The sequence below is a fragment of the Euprymna scolopes genome, chromosome 34, assembly GCF_053919585.1.
Source record: "Euprymna scolopes isolate OS-2025 chromosome 34, ASM5391958v1, whole genome shotgun sequence".
In the NCBI taxonomy this organism is placed as follows: Eukaryota; Metazoa; Mollusca; class Cephalopoda; order Sepiida; family Sepiolidae; genus Euprymna; species Euprymna scolopes.
The window spans coordinates 78,220,613-78,243,112 of record NC_136515.1 but is presented as its reverse complement, the minus strand read 5'-3'; the positions used below and the strand labels follow the sequence as shown (position 1 = coordinate 78,243,112).

General features: G+C 32.1%; 1 protein-coding gene across 2 annotated transcripts in view; it reads left to right on the top strand.

Moving 5' to 3' along the window:
• Nucleotides 1–22,500, top strand: part of LOC145259302 (glycine receptor subunit alpha-2-like) — a 512,859-nt gene that overhangs the window by 417,150 nt on the left and 73,209 nt on the right. For both annotated transcript variants that reach the window (XM_080117187.1, XM_080117186.1), the window contains one exon: nucleotides 17,443–17,666. In XM_080117187.1, coding sequence (XP_079973313.1) covers nucleotides 17,443–17,666 — 224 coding nt within the window. The remainder of the gene's footprint in view (nucleotides 1–17,442; nucleotides 17,667–22,500) is intronic.

Genomic DNA, 22,500 nt, shown 5'->3' with positions numbered 1-22,500 from the left:
TGTAAAAAATTAAAGGAAAAATATCAAAAATTAAAAAATAAAAGAAACATGTAAAAAATTAAATGAAAAATATCAAAAATTAAAAAATAAAAGAAACATGTAAAAAATTAAATGAAAAATATTAAAACTTAAAAAATAAAAGAAACATGTAAAAAATTAAATGAAAAATATCAAAAATTTAAAAATAAAAGAAACATGTAAAAAATTAAAGGAAAAAAATCAAAAATTAAAAAAACAAAAGAAACATGTAAAAAAATAAAGGAAAATATCAAAAATTAAAAAATAAAAGAAACATGTAAAAAATTAAAGGAAAAATATCAAAAATTTAAAAATAAAAGAAACATGTAAAAAATACAAGGAAAAATATCAAAAATTAAAAAATAAAAGAAACATGTAAAAATTAAAGGAAAAATATCAAAAATAAAAAAATAAAAGTAACATGTAAAAAATTAAAGGAAAAATATCAAAAATTAAAAAATAAAAGAAACATGTAAAAAATTAAAGGAAAAATATCAAAAATTAAAAAAATAAAAGAAACATGTAAAAAATTAAATGAAAGATATAAAAAATTACAAAATAAAAGAAACATGTAAAAAATTAAAGGAATAATATCAAAAATTAAAAAAAATTCAAACATGTAAAACATTAAAGGAAAAATATCAAAAATTACAAAATAAAAAAAACTGTAAAAAATTAAAGGAAAAAAATAAAAAATTAAAAAATAAAATAAACATGTAAAAAATTAAAGGAAAAAAATCAAAAATTAAAAAACTAAAAGAAACATCTAAAAAATTAAAGGAAAAATATCAAAAATTAAAAAATAAAAAAAACATGTAAAAAATTAAAGGAAAATATCAAAAATTAAAAAATTAAAGAAACATGTAAAAAATTAAAGGAAAAAAATCAAAAATTAAAAAAATAAAAGAAACATGTAAAAAATGAAAGGAAAAATATCAAAAATTTAAAAATTAAAGAAACATGTAAAAAATTAAAGGAAAATATCAAAAATTAAAAAATAAAAGAAACATGTAAAAAATTAAAGGAAAAAAATCAAAAATTAAAAAATAAAAGAAACATGTAAAAAAATTAAAGGAAAAATATCAAAAATTAAAACATAAAAGAAACATGTAAAAAATTAAAAGAAAAATATCAAAAATTAAAAAAATTAAAGAAACATGTAAAAAATTAAAGGAAAAAAATCAAAAATTAAAAAACTAAAAGAAACATGTAAAAAATTAAAGGAAAAATATCAAAAATTAGAAAATTAAAGAAACATGTAAAAAATTAAAGGAAAAATATCAAAAATTAAAAAATAAAAGAAACATGTAAAAAATTAAAGGAAAAATATTAAAAATTAAAAAATAAAAGAAACATGTAAAAAATTAAAGGAAAAATATAAAAATTTAAAAATAAAAGAAACATGTAAAAAATTAAAGGAAAAATATCAAAAATTAAAAAATAAAAGAAACATGTAAAAAATTAAAGGAAAAATATCAAAAATTAAAAAATAAAAGAAACATGTAAAAAATTAAAGGAAAAATATCAAAAATTAAAAAATAAAAGAAACATGTAAAAAATTAAAGGAAAAATATCAAAAATTAAAAAATAAAAGAAACATGTAAAAAATTAAAGGAAAAATATTAAAAATTAAAAAATAAAAGACACATGTAAAAAATTAAAGGAAAGATATTAAAAATATAAAAATAAAAGAAACATGTAAAAAATTAAAGGAAAAATATCAAAAATTAAAAAATAAAAGAAACGTGTAAAAAATTAAAGGAAAAATATCAAAAATTAAAAAATGAAATAAACATGTAAAAAATTAAAAGGAAAGATATTAAAAATATACAAATTAAAGAAACATGTAAAATATTAAAGGAAAAATATCAAAAATTAAAAAATACAAAAAACATGTAAAAAATTAAAGGAAAAATATCAAAAATTTAAAAATAAAGAAAACATTTAAAAAATTAAAGGAAAAATATCAAAAATTAAAAAATTAAAGAAACATGTAAAAAATTAAAGGAAAAATATCAAAAATTAAAAAATAAAAGAAACATGTAAAAAATGAAAGGAAAAATATCAAAAATTAAAAAATAAAGAAAACATGTAAAAAATTAAAGGAAAAATATCAAAAGTATAAAAATAAAAGAAACATGTAAAAAATTAAAGGAAAAATATCAAAAATTAAAAAATAAAAGAAACATGTAAAAAATTAAATGAAAAATATCAAAAATTAAAAAATAAAAGAAACATGTAAAAAATTAAAGGAAAAATATAAAAAATTAAAAAATAAAGAAAACATTTAAAAAATTAAAGGAAAAATATAAAAAATATAAAAATAAAAGAAACATGTAAAAAATTAAAGGAAAAATATCAAAAATTAAAAAAATAAAGGAAACATGTAAAAAATTAATAAAAAATTTACAAAAAAAAGCAAATATAATTTTAAAACATTATAGGACATATTTAAAACTCACAAAAAATGTATGGTTATATAAAAATACTTTAAATACTAAAAAATAATTTTTAAAACTGTAAACATTAAAAGGAAAAATGTAAAAAATTTTAAAAAACTTATAAAATTAAAGACAAATTTTTAAATCTAAGCAACTAAAGGAAACATTAAATAATATGAAATTTCAAGTAAAATTTTAAAAACTTAAAGAAATTAACAGAAAAAATTAAATACTTAAAAATAAAAAGTTAAATTTAAAAAATAAAAGGAAACATTGAAAAATGGAAAACATGAAAGGAAATTTTAAGAACGTAAAAAAAATTAATGGGAAAATTAAAAAAACTTGAATGGAAAAATAAAAAACTTAAAAAATAAAAGAAAAATTGTAAAAACATAAAAATTAAACTTTGAAAAACCTAAAAAATGGAACATTTTTTTTTTAATTTAAAAATTAATTTGAAACTTTCTAAAAATTAAAAGTTAAAAATAATTAAATTAAATACAAATTCACAAACTTAATAAATTAAATGGGATTTTTTTTTAATTATTGGAAAAAAATATTAAAATAAAGAAAAATTAAAATATATAACATTAAATAAATAACAAGTAGAAGTACTTTGGACTTAACGAACTGAACAACTCTCTTGCGTTCTTTATTACTTTATTACAGTAGTTGCTAGCAGTCCTGAAAATGTCTTTAGTCTCAGTATATCTATTACGTTGGCGGCAATGGCAAAAATGATTTCTGTGCGCAATGGCAGCAGCACATTCTGGCGAGAACCACAGCTGGCTGTTAGGTTTTTGCTGGAACTTTTTCGAGGCTATGAAACGGTCTATATCAACAATTAACCATTCAGTCAGGTCCGATACTATAGAGGACACATCCTTTTTAAACAAGGAACGCAGAAGTAGATCTGATATAAATGAACGGAAGCTATCCCAGTCAGCCATAGAGTATCGATATACTATACGATGGAGAGGTACGTCTGAGGATTTATTACATTTCATTTGTATCTTAATTGATACAACAGAGTGGCCGGACAATCCAAGTAGAGACAGAACGGAAGCTGAACATAGTTCAGGGCACGTTGTGAGAAAAAAAGGTCTAGGAGACTCGCACACTGTCCGTCAGTGTCGGGCACACGGGTAGGTTCGTGAACAATCTGAGTGAGGTCATAATCAACGGAGAAATCATGACAGAACCTCCCCTCATCATCGGTCTTGTTTGAGTGGGTTAACCATTCCACATTATGAACATTGAAGTCTCCACGTACGTGAATGTTAGCTGAAGGATAAGCAGGTTAATCATCTAACATTTGCTTTTAAAGATAGTAACTCCGTTGTTGTGAGGGCGACAGAGAGTAAATATAAACGCAGTAGTGTGAGCAAGTGCAACCCGGAAGCACATATTGGGTAAGTTAGGATCTTCTCTGGAGATGTCCCTACCACATGTAAAGACATCTTTAAGGACAGAGAGGGAAAGAGAGAAATAGAAACGAAAAAAATTATTTTTGTAGCACATGATAAGGTAAGCCGTAACAATTACCTACTAATATGGCATCGAGAGGCCCCACCAGAAGCTACTGCATGATCCAGAATCCATTCACCAAATGGCAATGCATCCTCAGGACTTTGTATCTGCTCATAGGACAACCGCCTTAGTAGTTTATCCAAGGTTCGGGTCCCTGACTATCAGGCGGATAACGTCAGCCCAGATAAAACGTTCACCTCCAGCACCCTTACTTGTGACATGGCTACAACATAGAAAGAGAAAATTTCCGACATCTCTGGGAATTGTTCGCTCAAAATACTGCCAACCTAGAATACAGATTTTTCTTCTCCCTTTGTTAAAAAATCACTCATTAAAAACTGAGGACTGAAGGACAAATAAAGAGAAGCGAGAGTAACAGGAGCTGCCGATAACGCATCCACAATGCATTGTGTACTCCCCAATAAAAAAAAATTATTAAGTATTGTACTTATTAAATGTCCAATTGGCGTGTTAAAGGAAAGTATGGTGATAGATTTCCCTCTAACTTACTGAAAAGGAATACAATTGCCTGATCTATTAATGCAATCAACTTGGTAAATATAATAAACAACATTTATGGACGAGAAAACAATACAAAGATAAAAATATAAATTCAATACTGAAATAAAATGTAGTTATTAACATTTGAATAAAAAAAGATAAAAATCAAAATTAATATCGCAAAACTTATCTCGAAAGATACCCTCATCCTCAAAGTGCAAACTGTTGAAGGGTTTTTTGCTTTAAAAACTGCAGCGTTCCAAAGACTTTTTCTAAAAATTAACCATTAAAAAACGTGATCTCCTCTCGAACTTCGGCCAGTGACGTTTTAAGGAATTGCGAGATAAAGGTAAGCGGGGAGGGGGGGAGGAGGGGGCTGTAAAGATCATCTTGGTAGATATATAATAAAAAAAACATTTATGGGCGAGAAAATCTATGATTAAATAAAACAATCCGAAAATAAAAATATTAATCAAATACTGATATAAAATGTAGTGATTAACATTTGAATCTAAAAAGATTAAAATTGAAATTAATTTAAATTTCTTACATCTAGGGATCTCTACTGTGTAGAGATAAGACTTTGCCGTTGTTTGCCGGAGTTATTTACGTCGAGATGGTACAAGGGCTTGTATTTCATCAGAGCAGATTCACATAATCGTCCCAACACTAATTTATTATATAAACGACTATATGTCTGTCTGTTTGTCTGTTTGTTTGTCTGTTTGTCTGTCGTTATGCCTATGGGTCTCCATATTTTCAAACTCTATCTCCCCCGAAACTAAAATGATTGGATTTTTACGGGACGTTCTTCTATGGATCTTCAGCCGGTTAAAAATGTCAAAAATGGGCTAAAATTGAAAATAAAAATGTTAAAAATTTAGTACATTAACATTAGTTTATTTTTAACATTTTTTAATCGCTTTACATGCATAATGCGTATATGCCACGTTGGTACAGTGGTAACATAACGAGCTTTACATGCTATAGTTTCGGTTTCGGTTTCGATTTTAGCTGATGGCACCTATTTTTTTTTTTTTACTTTTGAAATCAAAACTCTATAATAATATATACGCAATCTGAATAAAATATCATATTTAAGCGTATTTTCGATCGGGCAAAGCCCACCTCGTTAACACACACACATAAATATATATATATGTATATATATATATATATATATATATATATATATATATAATGAATTAAAGGAAGTGAATTAAAGGAATAAATTATAAGAAGATCAACACCATGAATTTTGGAATACAATAGGGATGCAACATTTCGTCGATAGGACAGAGGTTGACGCTTAGATGACAATGTATATATATATATATATATATATATACATATATATATACATATATATATACATATATATATATATATATATATATATATACATATATATATACATATATATATATACATATATATATATATATATATATATATATATATATATATATATATATTACCTCATCCTTGGGCGGGAAATGTGCATGGTAGAAGAAAAAGTACGTAACTGAAGGGAGAATATTACTGCTAATAATAAAAATTATATATATATATGTATATATATATGAATATACATATATGTACATATCCATGCATATATATATAACTATATATATATATATATGTGTGTGTGTGTGTGTGTGTGTATGTGTGTGTGCATGATGTGTGTGTGTGTGTGCGCGTGTGTGTGTGTGTGAATGTAATCTTTAATTTCACACATGAATAGATAAGTCAGAGAAAATATATACTCCGCCATATTTCGGACAGCGTTTTGGTTTTCGATACTGAAAGGTAATATCTTATTTGCAAGCAATATCATTGGAAATAATCATATTCCGTTTCAAATTCTATCGAAGAGATGAGAAAAAACTTCACACAAATGAGAATAATATTTTCTTACTGGAAACTTGACTGGTATCATGAAGATATGCATACATCGAGTGAGGTAATATGCTCAGTTCTTTGATCGATCCATGGCTATATGTAAATAATCGAAACAGTACTATATGCGGATTGCTATAATGCTCGTCATCTTGAGTTGAGCATATTGAGAAGTGATACACGAATTACCATTAGCGTATAAGTGATGCTCTTTGTGTAAACAAATCGAGCTTAGGTAGTTCGGACGATGGCAAAAAATCGTTAAACTTATCTCATACAGCATCCGTCGATAGTGTAGGGTAGAAGCATTTACTGTCGTACACACGGCCGGGTTTCAATCCTGGCTTGATGTAGTTGCCTGTCTAGCCGCACTGATGAGCTGTGAAACAGTGAAACAGCACTGTATGTGGATAACTATATATATATATAAATATATATATATATATATATATATATATATATATACACAGGACTCCTGATAAATGCATTATTTTCACTTTGACTTTCCATGTCTCACTGACTTTAGCAAATAGGGTGCATACCTTTATAACTATTTGCTAATATTTTCTCTCCTCTGATGAGATGGTAGACATCGAAACCCTATAGGTTAAGGAGATTAATTCTCTAAAGTATTCTTTGTCTTGCTTAGAATAAAAAAAATTCTTTGACATAAAACTCAACCACTTCATTTCATTTCAATGAGAGTTTTTTCAAATTCATTGATTTACAATTTTAACTTATTTGCTCTATCTTACATATCTTGCTTAGATGGGATAACTTATAGAATATTGCTGCCAGTAATATTTTGTAAACCTACAATCTCACGTTTACATAACCACTGATTGTCAAATAAAAACTATTCCGAAGTGTATATATATATATATATATATATATATTTATATATATATATATATATATATATATATATATATATATATATATATATATATATATTATAATAAATCCGTATTCCTGTCTGTTTATTTCTTTATTCACAGTGAGACAATAGCATATATAATATATATGTGCTATGACGTAATACATGACGTTATAGCAGATGAAATCAAAGCAAACGACGTCATAACAGATGACGTCATACATGACATCATAGCAAAGTTTAATAGGAGACAAAAACGTTCCCGGGCAACGCCGGGTATATGAACGTGCCCCTTTAATATTCCGGGGTCATAGGGGCGCTGCATTATTTAATTCAGCGTGTCTTGGGCTAGAATAGCCGATCTCTTCATGCAATGAGCACATACAGCACTTGGTATTACCTAATGATCACCCATTTTAGTCTTGGCTAGGCTCAACGTCCCTTAATATACATATAATATGCGGGTATATGCAATCAGTATATATATATATATATATATATATATATATATATATATATATATAAACGCGAGATATATATATATATATATATATATATATATATATATATATATATATATATATATAAACGCGAGAGAGATATATGCCTAATCCATCGAGTCCAAAATAGGCTTTGTTTCCGTGTGTTTTGGTGAATAACAACCAAACTTCTGAAGACACGTCCTTCTATCCTAACCATTACTAATGAGCCTGAAGATATTTCGTCAACACTAGACAAAGCCAAACACTTTGCCAAAAATGTTGCATCAAACTCAGCCCTATGAAACTTACCTCCCGAATGTCCTTAAAAAGTCCTTAAAATAATCTGAGCGACATCTCAAACAGATAGCGCCACACTCATCAAAATTCTAGATGCTTGCAAAGCAACTGTTCCTGACAATATTCTATACACAGTACACAAGAAGCATCAATCGGAACTAGCAGCTATTCTTGTAAAGCTATCCAATCGAGCCTTAAAGAGAACTGCTTCCCAACATATTGGAAAACCTCGTTAGTCTGTCCAGTATTACAACACACTGGAGATCAGTCTTCTGTATACTGTAGGTAAATTGTTTGAATCCGTACTAAATCTGTGTTAAATAGAGAAAATTGTCAATCACCTCAACAAAAAATCTATTCAGTGACAAGCAATATGGTATCAGTTTGCGAGAGCTACAGCTGATTCCTGACGTTAATTCAACATAGGATTAGTGAATTTATTGAAGAGGTCTTTTTACTCTATAGCAATATCGTCATATCAAAGGCAGTTGATAGGGTTTGACATAATGGTCTACTTCACAAGATATCTAGTTCTGGAATATCCGGAAATATCTTCTCAGCCATAAAATCCTTTCTCTCCGATAGATTTATTTAAGAAATCGTTGATGGAGAGAAATCCGAAGCAGAAAGTATCAACGTAGGTGTGTCTTAAGAATCAACCCTGAGCCGAACTCTTTTTCCCTGTCTTCATCAATGATCTCCCAAATCAAATTCTGAGTTCATTCATCAAACGACACTACCATATATGGTAACACGTTAAATGCAAACGACACTACCATATATGGTAACACTTTAAAGATGACCAACTACCAAGATATCTCTGAGTCATCCCCCCCCGACATTGAACACTTTGAGCTAAAAGTGGTTGGTTCATTTTAACGCATTCAAAATCCAGCTCGCATCTTTTTACTACTAACGTTCTGATCCCCACTTGATCCCTATTGATATGAATGGCTACTGTCTTAAAGAAGTGCCCTGCTCTGGTAAGCTTCTGGGATTGCTCTTTACCCCTGACCTGAAATTGAAGACTTACATCCAATCTATTGTCAAATTCTGTTGGAGAAATTATTGCATCATTCTACCGCTCCATACGATATCTCATTCCAAACGCAATTCACAGAGGGTATAAGAGTCAAATACGCACTAGAATGGAACAGTGTTGCCACATCTGGGCAAGAGCTGCTCAGAGCATCCTATCTAGCCTAAAAAGAGTACAGAACCGGCTTCGATAGCTGCTGGGTGATTCCGTTTCTCTTCCCTGAAACCTTTTTCTCTACAGAAAAGACGTTGCGAGCTTGTTTCATCTCTATCGTTATTTTATGCCAAGAGCTCGGCTGAGCTCCAATATATAGTTTCGCCCACGCCAAACTCTCACAAGAAGTACTCTATTACCTGCTTCTAATGTTTCAGCTTGTTTGACTTCTTGGTCTCCATTAATTCGCTGTCCTGGTACCTCATTTTAATACAGGTTATTATTCGAATTGTTTTTGTTTTTTAAATTCAATATTGAATTTTCTTTGTTTCTAACTGTTTTCTTTCTAACTACAGTCTTAGACTTTTCAAGACGAACGCTTATAGGCATCTCGACTCTTTGCAATATCTATATTCTGTTTTTATCAGCTATGTATATCAAGTGGCATCATGCCTCGTCTGGCACGACCCCCCCCCAAAAAAAAAACTATGCTAATATCATAAAAGAAAGACAAATAACGTTGAGACATAATTTTATCAACACTGCTTGCATTTTTTTCGTCCTAGTTTTTTTTTTTTCAAAGATAAATCAAACGTCATTATTTCGATTCTCCGGACTACTGTTCTCATTTTCAATCTTATTTTCACAACGTCAAAGCCGATGCAACCTCCAACATTCTTCAGATGTATCTTGTTAAACTCGGGAACTTTTCTGTTGAACTCACGAATTTGCACAGAATTTCAAACGGAACTATTTATTAAATCTATGGAAGTAGCATATTCTCTTTCCGGGTAAAAATCCCAAATAATTCGCAATTGTAGTCTGAGTGACGCCTGCACTTAAGATTGAACCTTCAACCTCCAGAATAGTGTAGCTAACAACTGAATTTTTCCAAGTACTTTATCAACTACGCCATGGGTCACTGCGAATTCGTAGCAACAAAATGTATGAAATACTTGGTAGTTTCGATCAACACGTTACGAAAGTGATAAAAATGAGAACAGTAGTCAGAAGAATCCAAATAATACGAATAATCAATCCTCATCGCAAAAATTAAGAAACGTAATATCAATTATAAAAATACAAATGAAAAAATGCCTTCTGTTATAGTAAAAAAAAAAAAATTAATATTTTTAAGTATTGCATTCGTGTTTCTATGTTCGTAAGCGGCCGAAAGAAAATTGGATTGCAGGCGATATTGCGTGTGAAAGATTTCGCCAGAACTTGATTGATATTTTACGAAACATTTTATACTCTTTTTTTCGATATCCTAATAAGATCTACATTGTATTAGATTGACAAGAAATTTCGGTACTAATGCACTTATTGATCTGTGCTGAAATAACGTTATTATTTAAAAAGCCGTTCTTAACATGGGGAGGGGAGGGTATTTTGTAACTATTCTATACTCTAACCTTACAAGTGAATAAAGAAGTCATATCATAAAACTTTAATTAAACTTGGAAATGCGATTAAAAAAATAGCACGGATCAGTAAGTGCACTAGCACCGAAATTTCTTGTGGAATTTTTAATTTTGATTTCAAATGATATATTTTCAAATAATTTTCGTCATAACTTTTATTTTATATATCATTTTAAGGAGTGTATTTCGCTCAATCTACTCGTTTAAATCACATTTGTTTTAAAACAATCATGTTTTCTTTTCAGAATGTTGAATGAAAGATGGACAAATCCAAATTCACACAATTTTCTTATTTAAAATATAAACTAGGCCGAAAAGTTGCTGAAAAAGTCCGCGATATCAACGAAGCAAGGAACCACTACTGAACACGCAGCACAATGGTGGTTTAAGAAATTTCATGGCGGCGACAGGAATTTTGCAGATGATGAGCGTAGTGGTCAGTTATCGGATGTTGACAAGGATCGATTAAGGGTCTTAGTCGAAGCCAATCCACACACAACTGTTCAGGAACTTGCTTCTTAATTAGACGTAATGTATACGACGACTTTCAACCACTTGAGAAAGATTGAAAAGTCCAAAAATTTGAAAAATGGGTACCTCACAAATTGGACGACAATCAGAAGAAACGACGTTTAGAAGTGTCACTTCCAATCTTTTACGCAAGAGAACTTCCATAGGGCCTTGCATAAGTTGGAACAGTACAACAAGTGCATTGCAACCGGAGGAGATTACTTCGAAGGTGGGGGTAGATTTCTACGTGTTTACTATCAATAAACGTACTTATACAAAAAGTAGTCTGGAAATTTATTGAAGGCGACTCAGATATTATCACTTAGAACGTAAATAGCTATTATTTGGGATTCTATCTAACAAGTGTCTGCAAAGCGTTAATAACGAGATGATTGCTCACATTACATTTAAAACTTCAGCGGATTAGTTAAGTCAGGGAATAAGGAAACAGGGAGGGAACTCCAAAGAATAGCATCCCGAGCGAAGAAACTTAGTAGAAGGCATTCCGACATCTAGTGAACCTCAACAGTAGGGAGTGAGGTTTTGCGGCTTGTCGGGTTAATCGGGAGCAGATACATCGAGGGGGACACAGTTCTAAATAACTATAAAAGGTATTAACCGCGACTGGATAGAAACTCTGAATCTCCTAACTGCATTTTCAGCATTTACTGCCATTCATAGTTGTTGTCGTCTATCCACGTTTTTTTTTTTTTGGCCAAGTAAGCCCCTGGCCAGCTTTGGGTAGAATTAAAACCGCTATCTTCAGACAATTCTCACCTGGAACCGTAGAAATTTAACGTCTCTATCAACTGCGCCACGGGCCCCAAAGGGTGATCAAGGTTGAATTTTTTTGGTCTTATAAATTGATGTTTATTATTTGATCTTCCATGGTCGGGTCCGTACCGAATGGTATATATATTATTTTAATTGGGATTCATTATTGAGATGAGTATTATTTATTAATTATTGTTGTGGTGGCACCCACTCATTTACATATGTGGATAATATTACACATAAATAACAAGAATCGGTTAGTCTGAGTGTGTGTTAACCAGAAGCCACCGAAGGCCGAGCCGAGAGCAGATATGTTCTCCAGCCTAGACTCTCTTACCTGACAGCCATTATGTAAATATACTGTAAATATAATTTTCCTAATACACTTCTTATTGATCTACTTTTGCTTGTTGAGTCTTCATTTGTATTGCCTTATACGTTATTTGGTTCAACCTGCAAACATAACAGTTGGCGATGAAGATGAACGTCAAACATAACAATTATATTAAAAATCAATAAATAATACTCATTTCAATAATGAATTCCAATTATATAATATATATATGACTAAAAAGGTTGATTAGCCGCAAATAGATAGCCGTTAATCTTATAAAGATGTGAAGTAGCCATCATCTTCGAGTCTGTCCAATTAATCTACAAACCTACTCATAGTCTATGTTGGTGGGCGTCCACACTGCGCTGCAAGTCTTCATCAGGCCCTAATTACTTTTCTCTTTAACTTTTAAACCCACTCTTTCTCCCGCCCCGCGCAAAATGTTGTCGTTTATTCAATCAAACGGACTCTTTCCGATTCAATTGTGTTCTTCATACACCAAAACCGCTTCCTCCCTATCCTGCAGAACCATTGACATGGTCGCCATCTTTTCCTGAAATCTTACTCGCTTCTCATAACCCACCTACCCCCCCCCACTGCAGAACCTTCTCTGTTAATTCTTGGACTGCAGGTAGTAACGCTATTTTCATGTCTTCTGTAAGAAGATCTATGTTGCTACTATCATTACCATCACGATATGCACGACCACGACCACCACCACCACCACGACTACCGTCAACAATAAAACTTTAACTGTCATTGAAACGCTTTAGTTAACACTTTCAACCGATTAACAAGAGTCAAGTCACGTCCTAATATTCATTATTCTTAGCATTGTTCTTTGATTTATTATCCTCTGTGCATTTACTCTGTCCCCCGTAAATGTCATGTTTCTCCCATTGAGGAAGGTAGAATATTTTACAGTAGGTCTAGAAAATCGATGGCAAGACATCAGATTATGTTCGCAATACAAATTCAATAAATTGAATTAGTTTGTTTTTTTACAAGGTGGTCACCACTTATCAAGGCCCGGAAGCTACTCGGGGATAAGGATTATTGCGTGTACAGTACGTTAGTGTTGAGATTTGATAAAGTGTCTTACTTAAGGAGGCGGTTCATCAGGAATTTGTTTATGTTGGACTTGAAAACATCCAGGTTGTAGTCAGGTGAGAAACAGGCAGACGGAACAGAGTTCCACATGCGTGCACTTCTAAGAAAAAAGATTTGTTCATGGAACCTACGTTTTGGTTTTGGCATAGATAAAGAGTGGGGAAAATCGTGAAAGATCGGCGAGAGGGGACCAGGGATTGGAGCTCAGACGGTCACCTGCCATGGAAGTAACGATAAAACAAAGACAGGCTCGCAACGTCTCTCCTCTGGGAGAGAGGTTGCAGGGAAGAGAAAAGGGCATCCCCCACTAAGCCACGAAGTTTATTTTGTACTCTCTTAAGGCAGGATAGAGCGTTTTAGCAGCTCAGTTATACCGATACAAACGGTACATATATTAGCTTATTACATTTAGTATTGCTGGTCAAAAATAATTTCAAATATAGCCGTGTTCATAAAATAGCTATTGTCATGTAAGCCATAAATGTCGCTCACACAGCTGGGTGTGGCACAAATCAATTATCACGTTACCGCTAGTTCTGTTCTCCGGCTTTTATTCTTGGTGCATTTTTGTAACGTTGCAGTTACGAAGAAACAAAGGAAAGAAATAAAAACATTTATTAATGTTACTCTCCCGTCTCGACACCACTTGAAAGTCTTTCTCTATCGTCCATCTCGCCCGGTCCACTTTCTTCTCCGACCTCACGTCGGTCACAGCCAGCTATTTCTCGACTGCGACTTTACACATCCAGTTTCTCCGGCGAAGAGAAGAAAGAAAGAAAAAATCACTTATTAATGTTACTCTCCAGTCTCGACATGGTCGTCCACCTCCCCCGATTTCACTTTTTCACACTGCTATTTATCGCCTGCGACTTTACACGTCCATTTTCTTTGCCGCCGACTTTTTTCTCTCCCACGAGCATGTGGTGCATTTTCCTCTCAATTGTTTCCTTTCTGTTCTCGCGCACACTTCCTAATTTGGATGTACGCTATTTTCGGCTGCTGCTGCTGCTGCTAATCTCTTAGCAAACCAGTTATCATTCGCTACTGCTGATGCCTTTTCACACTATGTTATATAATATCTAATTCGATAAACCACAAACTTCACTGAATGCCAAACTGATAAAAATGTCCGGTAAATATTTGCGAAATTGCCTGAAAATGTAACACGAACAGCAAACTACAAAAACATTTTTTGTTAGTTTTTGTTTATTATTTTTTTTTTTTTCATTTTATGCATTTCACTGTTCCAATTTTTATTGTTTTCGGACAAAATAATTTAAATCTGATAATTGCATAGTTCAAAGGTGGCTAATTAAAATTGACATTATGCAGTGATTTGCTTCTCGTCTGATGACAACAACAATGATGATGATATTGCTTCTGATGATGATGATTATGTTGATGACGACTACGAGAGTGATGATGATGATTATAACAATGACAATGACGATGATGATGACGACGATGATGATCAAGATGATGATGACGACGATGATGATGATGATGACCATGATGACCATGATGACCATGATGATAATGATGATGACGACGACGATGATCACGATGATGACTGATTATGATGATGATGACGATGACGACGACGATGGTGATGATGATGATGATGATGATGATGATGATGATGATATATTCTTGCATTTCGCCATCTTTGATTAGAACACACGTGCTTCAATATAATTATTTCAAAAGTACAAAGATACACGTTGTTACAGTTTACTTGTGTTGCATAATTTCCATATGCCTTATGTAAAGTAGACAACACGCGTGTGTCTAGACAACAGATGTAAAAAAAAAACGTGTTCGTCTTCATAAAACCATAATTAAAGAAAAATGAACTCTTCAGTCAATGGAAAACTGATCTGTGGTAAAAATTAATAAAAAAACGATGAAATAACTCAGTATTTATAATAAACCTAGAACCCCATCTTCCAACGTAGACCCCTACTTCCATGTCTCCTTCTCCAACATCAGGAGTCTACGTTCCAACCTTCCAGAGGTTGAAACCAAATTATAGGAGACGACACCGGACATATTCTTTCTAAGCGAAACTGGAATAGGGCCGACCACTTCCCTAGATGAGTTCATAATTAACGGATATAATTTATTATATAGTTTTTTGTATAATTTATTACATAGTTTTTGTATAATTTATTACATAGTTTTTGTATAATTTATTATATAGTTTTTTGTATAATTTATTATATAGTTTTTTGTATAATTTATTATATATTTTTTGTATAATTTATTACATAGTTTTTTGTATAATTTTATTATATAGTTTTTTTGTATAATTTATTATATAGTTTTTTGTATAATTTATTATATAGTTTTTTGTATAATTCATTATATCGTTCTTTGTATAATTTTTTGCATAAATTATTATTATACTGTTTTTTAAATAGTTTATTATATAATCTATTACATAGTTCTTTGTATCAATTTCTTATATATTGCAATATACCCGCTGCAGCTCATCGTCAAATGTGTTTTAAAGTTTATATACTTTCTACAATATCAACCTTTGTTATTTCTCGATTTATGTTGGCGTCCATAAAACACACACGACTAGTTATAAAAATATTTTGTTTATTAACAAAAAAACCTTTTGGTTTCCAATTGACAAATTTGATGATAATGGCGTGCAAGATGGGGTTGATGTGTGGAGAAAAGATGTCGCTTCTTTGTATTATTTGTTATATTGTTTATTATTTCATTTGATGTGACGTATTTTTGAATAGTTTATTACATTGTTCTTTGTATAAATCATTATATATTTTATTTATTAGTTCAATACACTGTTATTTTGTATAGTTTTTTATAGAGTTGATTACATAGTTTTTGCATAGTCTATTATATATATATATAAATATCGTTTCCTTTATTGTATAGTTTATTGTATAGTTTATTGTATATATAGTTCATTATATAATATTTTAATAGTTTGTAATATAGGTTTTTATAGCTTATTATATCGATTATTATATAGTTTGTTTTTAATTTAAATGCAAAGTTTATTATATAATTTCTGTATGGCCTATTACATAGTTTAATCTTTAGTTATTATAGTTTTTGTATAGTTTATTATACAGTGTAATATATAGTTTATCATATCGCATTTCTGTATAGCATTTTATATTGTTTATTATATAGTGTTTTGTATAGCATATTATATCATTTATTACAGAGTTTAATACATAGTTCATAATATAGTCATTTATATTATCTATATATCTATAAAATTGAAATTGTCTCTGTGTGTCTGTGTGTGCCTGTGTGTGTCTGTGTGTGTGCATTTTCCTACGAACCAGCTGTAGTTAAATGTGTGTCTTTTATTATTATGTTAGTTTATATATATATATATATATATATATATATATATATATATATATATCTGTGTGTGTGTGTGATAATTTCTTTATATGTATGTTTATTTTATTTATTTATTTTCTATTATTATTGTTAGCTACACCTAGGTTTAAAATAGGTCAAATCACTAGATATCTACGCTTCCCGCTAAAGAAGCACATAAAAAGGAAGGAGTGAACCCAAGGTCAACTGGGCCTTTGTCCTGTAAGTGTCTGCCCATTGGCTGATTAGAAAGGGAGCGGTGGAAGCTAAGAATCTGATTGGCTAACTGAAAACTCAATAGAATGTGCGTATATAAAAAGGCGAGACAACCACAACTCTTCGCATAAACCCGACAAATCCTAGCGTGGATGAAACGCGGAATCTTATGTGTAGATTAATTGTCATATATATTTTTATAACTTACTACGTAGTTCTACCTATGTATTGAGCACTGTTGAAGAAGGTTTACGCATAAAATAATACTTTCGTATATTAATTTATGTGATTAAATGAAGTAGTCATATATATATATATATTTATATATATATATATGTATACATATATATGTGTGTATATACTTATGGAACTTTATATAAATATAAAAATTATTCAGATTTCTTTGATTATATTATATGCTCTTATGTATAAATTATTTAAATTTTCAAAATCTTTCTTGTTATTTTTCAGGACTTCTCCATGAATTTTATAATCACGCAGAAATGGAATGATCCACGACTGGAATTCAAAACAGGAAGTGCTGAGGCGTTAGAACTCGATACGCTAAACATGAAAGAGATCTGGGTGCCGGATCTCTACTTCGCCAACGAAAAAGAGGCTAATTTTCATGACGTCACCGTACCGAACAAAATGATGCACCTTTATCCAGATGGAACTGTGCAGTATCGAATCAGGTAAGAACGGTTTGAAAATTGTCTAAAACACAATGAGAGTAGCAATGGCAGCAATAATAACGATGAAATTGTAGAGAAGCCTTATTTTGCTTTGTTTTCGTAACGAATACTTTCATTTATCAATAATTGCTCGTTGGCAACCACTTTGCATTTTTCTCTCTAGCAATAACTCTCCTCGAAAACCGAGGTACTCTCCGTATCCTTTAACAAGAGCTCTGGTTGGTGATCTCTCTCATTGATCTTTCTATCCTTATTGACTCATTATGAACATTTTGTGTGTTTTCATTTTTGGGGGAGGAGTGATGGAACAGCTAATGGAATTTCTCGCATTTTCAGTTCCTTTGATGATTTTCCATGTTTTTGTTCGTTCTGTGATTGGTTCGCATTTATTAGTGATGCTGCTTGGTTTCTCCTTAAGATGTCGCTTCTATTTTCCATTATTATCTTCCCTTAGATTCCGATTCTCGTAGTTTTTTTCTGCAGGTTTCAGTGACTGCTGTAGAGGGGTTTTTTTTTTAAGTATTAGTATTATCTTGATTTTCTGGTTGAATGTAAAAGTGTAAGATTTTGTAGAATATTTTTTATTGTTAAATATTATCACGTCTGAACTTTTTGCTTGGATAAGTTTGCCATTTTATAGCTTCAATTCTGGTAATTATAAATTTTGCTCATTAGCATATTAATTGAAAATCAAAATTGCAATGATGGTGTAAAAGGGATACTCCAAGTTGAAATAATGAATATACACGGACAGTGGTAAATCAAATAAATACCGGTATATTACAAAATGAGTTGCATTTTTTTAGAGACTATTCTAGATTGGAAAGTAAAATCCAAGTCATTTTGTAGCCGAACTTACCTGTGTTACCTACTTATAGACTATTCTAATCTCAACAGAAGATTATCCGGTTACGCTCGTATACTGGACTGGTGGCTGAAGTGCAGTGTCTTCTCAGATGCTGCACTCAAATAAAATCGTCCTTACTCAATGTAGGGGGAAATTAAATTGTCCTTAGTCTATGGAGGAGGAAAATTAAATTGTCCATGGAGGGGGACATTGTTAAAAAGTCCATGGAGTGGGACATTAAATTGTCCTTAGTCCATGGAGGAGGAAATTAAACTTTCCTTAGTCCATGGAGGAGGAAATTAAATTGTCCTTTTGTCTATGGAAGGATAAATTAAATCGTCCTTACTCAATGGAGGGGTAAATTAAATGGTTCTTAGTCCATGTAGTGGGGAACTTAAATTGTCCTTAGTCCATGGAAAGGAAAATTAAATTATCTTTAGTCCATGAAGCGGGAAAGTAAATTGTCCTTAGTCGATGGAAAAGAAAATTAAATTGTCTCAGTCCATGAAGGGGGGGGATTAAACTGTCCTTACTTCATGGAAAGGGGGAAATTAAATTATTCTTAAACCCATGGAGGGGGAAATTAAATTGTCCTTAGTCTATGGAGGGGGAAATTAAATTGTCCTTAGTCCATGTTGGTTGGTTGTTTTTGTTTTACGGCATATCAACCCTTTTCAGGTTATTTATGTCGAATCCAAAGATTTTGAAGAACATTTTTTTAACAGAATATATTTGTTGTTTTCAAGTCAGTTTCTATTTATCCCATAGTTGGGACCCTAATAGATACTACCACCCCGGGTCAGAGTGGACTTGGGAGCAATGGCAATTGAAGGGTGGCTCCACACTCCCCAAAGCCCGCAAGCTAGGACCTCAGCACTTGATATAATTTAGGGTCATATCCAGGAACTAGTCCATGGAGGGGGAAATTAAATTGCCCTTAGTCAATAGAAAGAGAAATTAAATTTTCCTTAGTCAATGGAAAGGGAAATTAAACTGTCCTAAGTCAATGGAGGGGAAAATTAAATTGTGCTTAGTCCATAGATAGGGAAATTAAATTGTCCTTAGTTCATGACGGGGGGGGGGTATTAAACTGTCCTTACTCCATGGAAAGGGGGAAATTAAATTATTCTAAACCCATGGAGGGGGGAATTAAAGTGTCCTTAGTCAATGTAGGGGGAAATTAAATTGTCTTTAGTCCATGGAGGGTGGTTGGCGGGTTGTTTTTTTTTACGGCATATCAACCCTTTTCAGGTTATTTAATGCCGAATCCAAAGATTTTGAAGAACATTTTTTTAATAGAATATATTTGTTGTTTTCAAGTCAGTTTCTATTTATCCCATAGTCGGGACCCTAACGTATAATACCACTCCGGGTCAGAGTGGACCTGGGAGCAATGGCAATTAAAGGGTGACTCCATACTCCCCAAAGCTCGCAAGCTAGGGCCTCACCACTGGATATAATTTAGGGTCATATTCAGGACCTAGTCCATGGAGGGGGAAATTTAATTCTCCTTAGTCCATGTAAAGGGAAATTAAATTGTCCTTCGTCAATGGAGTGGGGAATTAAATTGTCCTTAGTCCATGGAGGGGAAAATATTTCTAAACTAAGGCAATTGTATTTTTGCAAACTGCCAGAATGACCATTTTTGAGAGAGCTGGTTTTCTCCCACATTAAAAACGACCTTGTGTCACCTTTGGTTTTCAGTGGGAGAGCAAATATATATCAGTCGATATCCGGTTACGCTCGGATACTGAACGGGTGGTTGAAGTGTGGTTTCTGCTTAGATGCTACGCTCAAATTAAATGTTTCTTAGTCAATGGAGGGGGAAACCCATTCTTTACTAAGGCAATTTTTTTTTTGAAAACTGCTGAGGAAAGATGCCAGTTTACAATCTACACTCCGTTAATTTAGTGTGTGTGTGTGTGTGTATGTGTGTGTGTGTGCGTGCGTGTGTGTGTATTGATATTCATATCAAAAACCCTTTTTTTCTCTTAGTATTTATTTGCTTTCCCACCAAAGCAAAATGTGACACAAGGTCGTTTTTAATGTGGGGTTAAACCAGCTCCCCGAATGAAAGGCAAAAGAGGCACTCTGGTTGGGACCAAAAATAATAATTGTCCCAATATAGAGGATTTCTCCTCCATTGACCGGGACAGATTACCTTAAGTGCAGCATCTGCAGAACAGATACTGCACTTTGATCCCGGCTCAAATGCCAAGAATAACAGGGTATTTATTTGCTTCCCCACTGAGCAAATTAGGCACTAGGAAGCTGGATAGTGACAATTGGTATGAAAGGTTGCCTCTACATTGACCAACGTCTTCTGTGTAGGGTTGTCACCACATATGGTCTTTGCTTGCAGTATCTGCCGGAACAGATACGACACTTTGATCCTGGCCCGAAGGCCAAGAACAACAGGTTATTTATTTGCTTCCCCACTGAGCAAATTAGGCACGAAGCCGTTTTTTAATGTGGATAGTGAAGGAAAAATGGGGACTAGCTCCCCGGAGAGTAGGGGAGCTGCATAATGACAATTGGTATGAAGGGCTGCCCCTACATTAACCAATAACTTATATGTGAGGTCGCCCCCACATATGGTCTTTGCTTGCAGTATCTGCCGGAACAGATACTACACTTTGATTTTGGCCCGAAGGCCAAGAACAACAGAAAAAAGGCAAGGTATTTATTTGCTCCCCCACCGAGCAAATTAGGCACAACGCCAATTTTTAATGTGAGGAGTGAAGGGGAAATGGGGACCAGCTCCCCGGGGAGTAGGGGAGCTGGATAGTGACAATTGATATGAAGGGTAGCCCCTACATTAACCAAGGTCTTATATATGGTCTTTGCTTGCAGTATCTGCCGGAACAGATACTACACTTTGATCCCAGCCCGAAGGCCAAGCACAACAAAAAAAGGCAAGCCTCTTTTCTATTTGTAAGAAAATACAATTTTCTTATATATGAGTTGTGGAATTGAATTCACCTGCAAAAGTTGTGGAATTGAATTCACCTGCGAAATCTTTCACGAAAAACACCCGTCTAGCTGAATCCACTGTGAAAAATTTCCCCCACTCTATATCTGTGCCTAAATCAAAACGCGGATTTCATGAACAAAGCTTCTTTCTTAGAACTGCACGCCTGTGGAACTCTGTTCCGTCTGCCTGCTTCCCTCCGGACTACAACTTGGATGTCTTCAAGTCTAATGTTAACAAATTCCTAATGAACCGCCCCCTTAAGTAAACACTTCATCAAATCTCCTCACTAATGTAATGTACTTGCAATAACCCTTATCCCTGAGTGGCTTCCGGGCCTTGATAAGTGGTGATAACTGTGTAAAAAAAAAAATAAAAAAAAAAAGATCTAACTTATTTGCATATTCTTTTAAACATTCATTTTAATTAATGCCCTATTATTTTTTTAGGTTTTCCTATGGGATGATCATCTTTAGTTAACTATAACGTGTAATTATATTAATGTATATATTCTAAATGTTTTATACTTGCGTAATATTTGCTTAAAATGTTTAGAGTAAACACAAAACTCTTTTAATATAGATTTATGTATACCTATATATTTTTGTTGAAAACAATTTTACCGACGAAACTCCTCCTAGAGTTTTGGCATGCATATTCGAACCCATACAAAAATTTTGAGTTTTGGTTTTAGCTCGGGACAATCAGTATAAAAGTGTGTAAATAAAAAAATAAAAAAAACGAAATTTTCCAGGTGATGGTCGAACACCGTCATTACGAATATGCATGCATAACGTAGTAGCTATTGGTTCATGTTTTTATTTTTAGCCTTACAGCAGACATGACTTTCATAGCTCAGTCATTAACGGCGGAGGCAAAAATAAATCGTAAGCTGAAGGTCTTGGTTTCGATTCTCGGTAGTTGCGCACGAGTCACTTTTTAAAAACTTTTTAAACCATTACTATATGGTGGGACCAATATTATATAATAATAAATACGAAATATGCTATAATCAA